The 7,135-nt window shown below is 43.9% G+C and overlaps 1 protein-coding gene across 1 annotated transcript; it reads left to right on the top strand.

The window, feature by feature from the left end:
• Positions 1–4,261: 4,261 nt before the first annotated feature.
• On the top strand, positions 4,262–7,135 carry Rnase10 (ribonuclease A family member 10 (inactive)). Its single transcript, XM_028873486.2, has 2 exons — positions 4,262–4,409; positions 5,820–7,135. Exons 1-2 carry the CDS (start codon positions 4,304–4,306, stop codon positions 6,467–6,469), a joined length of 756 nt encoding a protein of 251 aa, XP_028729319.2. The 5' UTR covers positions 4,262–4,303; the 3' UTR covers positions 6,470–7,135.

Genomic DNA, 7,135 nt, shown 5'->3' with positions numbered 1-7,135 from the left:
TTGTTCTACAGTTGATTGACAAGGCTGCAGAATGCAGTTCTTCCTGGAAGTCCCTTTAAGTGGTCTCATCGTGCTCTTTTCAAAGTTTCTATTATTCATCTCACAAGTTTAGAAAAAGTAAAGTTTAAAAACTCTTCTAGCATGTTTCAGTTGAGTGAGTTCTTTCCATAGTTCTTACATTTTCTTCAAATACTGGACCTGCTGGAAGGTGATGACCTTCATCTCTCATAGGTGGATAGGACCTGCAATCCGGGGCCTAGCAGGCTTTCCTGAGAGGGTATTGCAAGTAGTCCTCACTGTACCTGACTGGTTGAGCACTATTGTTAAAGATGAACTTCTCGGGGGCCACGTTGACAAACTGACTTTTCCATTATATACATATACATATACATATACATATACATATACATATACATATACATATACATATACATGTAAGAAGGATGGGCCTTTACTGTCCCTATGCAACAGCTGTCCTCACAGGAAAACAGGAGTGTTGCGGGGAACTTCTGGATTGTCGTTTGGGGTATATGAGTCGGGGGTATATGAGTCAGGAAGGATTGGTCCTGGTTTCAAAAGGCCTATTTTGTTGTTTTTCTTTTGTTTGTTTATTGATTTGTTGCTTTTTGGGGAGACAAAGTCTCACTCTGTAATGAAAATTGGCCTTAAACTCACCGTGAAGCCTAGGGTGGCTTTGGATTTGTGGCAGTCTCAGACTCCACCGTACTGGGATTATAGGCATGTGGCACCCCACACAGATGAATAAAATGCTTATTTAGTTTATAGAAGTAGAACCTAGTGTAGGTGGGTTTTTTCATCAGGACTGCTGGCTCCCCAGTAAGCTCACAGAGACTTAGTAATTAGTTATAAACACTTGGCAGATAGCTTAGGCTTATTACTACCTAGCTCTTACAACTTAAATCAACCCATATTTATTAATTTCTGTGCTGCCTCATGGCTCGTTACCTCATCTTCTACATGTCCTGCTTCTCTTGAGTCTGGCTGGTGACTCTTCCTAATTTCTTCCCATTGTTCTCTCAGTCTGGCTCTCCCTCCTAACCTCTTCCTGCCTAGCTATTGGCCATTAGCTCTTTATTAAACCAATGAGAGCAACACATCTTCACAGTGTGCAATAGGATTATTCCACAGCAACCTAGTAACTTCTGAGGAGCAGAGAGTTAAGAAAAAAGAAAAAGGCTCCAGTGCGTGCTCAGAATAGAACACAAAACATCAGGGTTAGATGAGAGCTTCGAAACTGTATTTTAAACAACTGCAGGCTGTGTACAGCAGCTTGCTCACTTCTATTTCTTATTCTCTTGAGTTAAGAGATTTATAGAGCTATTCTTTTTTGGGATGAAGAGAGTTCTGGAAAGTTTGAGTTAGTCTTCATCACCGTGGCTGCAGGCACACATGAGATCATGCCTGGTTCAATACATGGGTGCTGGGATCTGAACTCAAGATCTTCATGGTTGAGCAACAAGTGTTCTTAACCATTAAGCCACCTCATAGGATCTCTCTGTTTTCTTTTTTTTTCTTTCATTGAAAATAGATTTTCCCCCATACAAAGTATTCCAATTACCGTTTCTCCTCCTATTTCTTCCAATTCCTCACTATCACCCTTTCCAGCTGGATCCACTCCATTTCTGTCTTTCATTAGGAAACAAACAGGCACCTAGGGGATAATAATATAATGTAATATAGTATAATATAATATAAAAGACAAAACAAAAATAAATCCATCAGAATAGGACAAAACTAACAGGAAAAGAGGAAAAGAGCCCAAGAAAAGTCACAATAAATAGATATAGAGGCAGAGATCTACTTGTTTGCACATTAAAGAATTCCACTGAAACACAAAATCAGAAGCCATAAGATATACACAAAGGACCTGTATTTTAAAAAAGAGAAAAAATAAAAAGATAAAATTTAAATGAGAAAAAGCCCCCACATGACATTATGAGACAAGGAACCTTGAAACATGCCGGTGAGTTTGTTTTCTGTTGGCATCTACTGCTGGGCATGCAGCCCACCCTTAAGAGTAGTTTGTTTCCCCAGTGAGATGTCTTCAAAGGGGACATGATTTACCACTCTCAACCTTTCATTCTTAGATCATAAGGTGAGTCAAAAACCACTCAGTCCTTCCAAGATTGACACCTATGTGATAAGTGTGGAGTAGAAATAGAATGAGATACACTGAGTAAACCTCACTCCTACCTCTTTAAGGGCATAAGGATGGGTAGGATGTGCTAACAATATACAACTGGCCACTCTGTTCAGCTAAATAATCTTCACTGTGCAGAGACACACAGCCTTCCAGGATAACAGGGCTTATAATCCAGTCCTCCCCACCAATTTATCACATGAATTTATCCTTCCTTCCCCTTCTTCCCTCCCCCTCCCATCCTCTCTCTCTATTTCTTATTTCTTTTTTTTTTTAAATGGGTGTAGTGGTTTATTCTTTTTTGTTTTGTTTTGTTTTGTTTTTAATGCCAAATGCCTTTTATTGAAGGAGGGAAGAGGTCTTAAATACAGGCTTACAGCACAATGGGAGAACCCCAGAGGGCAGAAGTTCACTATCGATGTTTTACAATCTTGCATCTAAGCCGTTAACACCCAATATGCATGATACACAGACAAGGAACTTCCCTTAAGCATTTAGGAGGGTAGAACCCGGCAGGGAATTAGCATAGGGAGGACATCAAGGTCAAGGTCAGCAAGCAAGGCAACAGTTACCCAAAATGGGAGCCAGGGCCCTACAGGTACCCCGTTTTACTAAAAAAATGAGCTTCTGACTTAGGTTGTGTGGGAAGTCAGCAGATCACCTTACCCATCATGGAGACACCTGCCCAGGCCACACAGGTGCTTTGTCTTAGGCTGGTGAGCGCCCTCCAGTCATTACCCGTCTCTGAATACTCATTATCATACAGGCTCAATCGTGTGTGAGCTGCAGAGTTAACTGCCTGCAGTTCTTATCTTGAAGGGAATGAAAGATAGCCATTGTGAGTGACCAGGGCCTGGGAACACAGATTTAGGTTACCTCAAATTCCATGTTCCAGTGTAGACACAGTTTCACAAATTTGGCAGTTTTATGGAATGACGAAAGCCATACATTAAGGCACATTTAAAATACAAATACGTTGGTGGGTCCATCAGAGAAGCAGGTACAGCAAGATGCTATCTGATGACATTCTTAGCTTTTGGGTTGGTAGAAGCTAGTGGTTTGCTAAATTAATAGATTGCAAAAGATTTCTATCTGTTAGCCACAAGATGCTAGTTCAGACACTGACACAGACAAGGAATGGCTGTTTGGGAAGGAAGGCTAGAACTAGCCCAAGATAAGGTCATTAGCCTCTGGACCTGCAACATTCCAGTCTCTCCACAGTGCTGACATTGTAATCAGTCGATCTCTGCGGACACAGCTTCTTTCAGGAGTTTCTGTTCACAAAGACAAGGGGCAATGAGTGGGAGCTGGCAGAGCAGGAGCCCATCCTGTCCTTCCATATCCTGCTAATGTGGCTTCACAGGTCACTAAACATCTTGTGGCTTCAATTGTATCATAAAACTGGAGGAAGAATTCTAAACCTCATCTGCTAAAGAGGCCAGAGGGCCGTATGAAGTGACTTATGTGAAAATGAACTAAAATGTAAAAACATCTACCTAAATCCTCAGATCTGGAGAGGGTCTTTGTAGTGTCTTAACCATCCCCAGGTGATCTGAAATCCAGCCGAAGGGAATGTCTACATGGTGAGCTGACTGCTTCTATTCACCCCGTGCAGGAGCTGATGAACTCTTCCGCTTTGGATAAACTTTTTCTAAGGGCCGAGTAACTACATTTACAAAATCTGGACTTTTTCTTTTCACTACAAATAGTCAAATGAAATCATGATACAGTTGTAAACTGTGAGAAGCAGTGTTGGAAAGGCAATGCAAATAGAAGACAAACAAAACATAAGAAACTAACATTCCAGAATCGATAGGAAAGGACTTAAGGCAGTACATGTAGAAAACAAGACCATCATAAGGCTTGAAATTCATGCACAGGGTCAGACGGCTCTAAACCACAGGTTAGTGGGCGTAACTCAGAGTAGAACAGTTGACTGATGAAATAAAACCGTCTGCAGTTTCCCCTGGCTAAAGACACTTCCTGTCATTGCCTAAATTGCTTTACTTCAAAGTGTTTGTGGGAGCAGAAATGCAAATTAGCCGAGTGTGTTTATTCTGTGCTGGGAAGAAGGGGAGCGGAATGGGTTCAGGAAACCCGGCTGTGTTTAAAAGCCCACAGCTCACAAGGAGATAGGATTTTATGGAGAGTGGCTTCTGGGTACTGCTCACAGACAAGAAAGCTCTAGGAGGGCAGAACCAGGGGCACAGAAAGAGCCAGGACTATCTGAGGCTGCTTTCAAGTATAGGTAAGCCACAGCAGTGTCTCGGGGAGCAATCCGGGGCCTCAAGCACACTAGGCAAGAACTCTACCAACCCAGCCACATCTACCACCAATTTGGTTTCATTTTTCCTTCCTTCCTTTCTTCCTTCCTTCCTTCCTTCCTTCCTTCCTTCCTTCCTTCCTTCCTTCCTTCCTTCCTTCCTTCCTTCCCTCCCTTCCTTCCTTCCTTCCTTTCTTTCTTTCTTTCTTTCTTTCTTTCCTCTTCTTTAAAACAAAAGCAAGCTCTATCTAGTTTTATTAAAGAAAAGCTTTCCTGGTTTATTTCTCACTGGTCTGTTCTGGCAAGCTTCTGATAACGTCAGAATCACTTGAGTCAATGACAGCTAGTGTATACATGCGGTAGCATTTTCCACATGCGGTGCCCAATTCAATATTTATTGCCACCGGAGTGATGGAAGCGAATTTTGGCCAAGAGCATAGTATTCTATTTCCGGTTTCCTCAGAGCTGGGCAGTTGTTGACCAGGATGACCAACCAGTTTTATGCTTCCCTGTCTCATCATCTTCCGAGTCTGCTAGTACCCAGCGTGTCCTTCCCACTTTTCGTAACAAGGTGGAACCTAGAATTGGCGACTCCCAAGACCTGTCTTCTTTTCAACTACCATCTTCCTGCCTTAGTTGTGGGACGGGACCCAACCAAGAGCGGCGGCCATGATAGCTAGAGAGTGGGAAAGCGCTGCTGCGTTTCTTCCCTAACTACAAATAGAAGCTCGAATGGCAAGACGTAGCAGAGGCCTGAGCTGTGACTGGACATTCCTGAAGCTTTACTTTGGGAGTGAGAATGAATCCAGTACTTTTCCTATTCATTTTTGTCTCTCTTTGGGAGAAGGTAATAATGACAAGCAAAATCAATCTGGGATTTAAAAAAAAAATGGATACATTGTCTACTATGATGAGTCTAGTCCTTTAACTACAGCAAGGCTTTCGGCAAGAATTTCTCTATACTCATTCATTTGGCTTAGCTGTCCTCTTTGGTGATTAGGAAGTAATTTCTGTTTAAGAATTGACCGATGGGCTGGGGCCAGAGCTCAGAGGGAGAGTTCCGGCTTAGCATGTGCAAGGCTCCAGCACCACAAGAAAAAGGATGGAGTGGTACCCAGATTCCTTATTGATTCCTCAGATGCAAATCTGTTTAAAACCACTTCTTCTGGTCGCTTTCCAATCCTCAAGACCCACACTTGATTGCACAGGAAAGGGGAATGTGGTGAGGAGGGGCAAAAGGAATGTTCAAGAAAGAGATTCATCCCCTGAGGTGGGTAGAGCAATGTGGAGAACTGAGTGGAGAATCTGGGGCCTATTTTGCTGACTTTGGCTCACCATGAGTCCAACCAAGACTGTCTCTACATCATGCCTTCATTTCCCCCATTTCTTCTCCAGGCAAAATGAAGGTGACATTAGTGAACCTATTGTTTATGATGTTGCTGCTGCTGCTAGGCCTGGGGATGGGCCTGGGCCTCGGCCTTCACATGGCTGCTGCAGTCCTGGAGGACAGTGATCAGCCACTGAGTGATTTTTGGCTTGGCAACTCCCGGGACACAGCTGAGACTACGGAAGAGGGAGAAGACACCCAGACCACAGAAGCCCTGGTGCTTGGCTACAAAGAAATGGCACAACCTATTGGGCCAGAAGAAACTGCCCTCAACGAAGACGAAGTTGGAGGAAGTAGGATGCTGAGGGCTGACGCTCTCTTTCAGAGCAAACAAGATCACCTGAGGCTTGACTTGAATGTCAGAGAATGTAACACCTTGATGGCACCCAAGATGAAGGAGCACAATCACAGTTGCATAACCCAATACACATTCATCCACGAGGATCCAAGCACGGTCAAAGCAGTCTGTGACAGTCCCCCGGTGGCCTGTGGCCTCAAGGGGGGCAAATGTCACAAAAGCTCCCGTCCTTTCGATCTGACATTCTGCAGGTTGTCCAAAGCAGGCCAGGTCACTCCCAACTGCCATTATCTGACTTACATATTTGAAAAGGTCATTGTCACAACCTGCAGTGACACAAAGCCACTGGAGGTTAACTGAGGCAGCTCCTGCCTTTGCCTTCTCTTCACCTCATTGTCTTTCTTCTTTTGCATTTCCGTTTGCTGATGCTTCTGTCCCCCACTGGAGTGCACTGTAGAGAAGATCCTGGGAAGAGAGGATGGAGCACTGCTGATCTTTGTCATCTGAAAATGTAATTATTCTTTGCATTAGGGGTCATCCAACTGGCATTTTATTCTGGGGGTCAGAAATGGCAAAACGCTGCCTAGTTTCTCCTAGACATCTCTCACCTTCAGTCCTTGCCCTACAAAGGTCAAGCTCTAGACCCCCCCCCCCCCATTAGCCATGGTCATCAGCCTGATGCCTGGACTGAGAACAACTTGGGCACAGATTAGAAGAGTTCCATACATCCTTGACCCATCTCCTTCCTTGCTACCCACGTGGGGCCTCTGTGGTAATCACAGACTCCTGGGCCCTGCCTGTACAAAGGCAATGCACTTCTCTGGCACAGATGTAATTAAAGTGATTCTATCTAGGACTGTGTCGGGAAAGCCATGTGGTCAGGCTTCTTATCCTGAGCCTGGAAAATTACAGAGATGGTTCAGGAAGAATAAGGGCTTGGGTAAGGACCCCTTCCCCTCTTCAATCCCCTTTCCTCTCTTCCTGTTTTCACAACCTTTCTCTTTGCTCCTTTTTTCTTTGTTTCTT

The sequence above is a fragment of the Peromyscus leucopus genome, chromosome 9 (assembly GCF_004664715.2).
Source record: "Peromyscus leucopus breed LL Stock chromosome 9, UCI_PerLeu_2.1, whole genome shotgun sequence".
NCBI lineage: Eukaryota > Metazoa > Chordata > Mammalia > Rodentia > Cricetidae > Peromyscus > Peromyscus leucopus.
The sequence above is the reverse complement of the archived record's forward strand: the minus strand, read 5'-3'. Positions and strand labels throughout refer to the sequence as shown.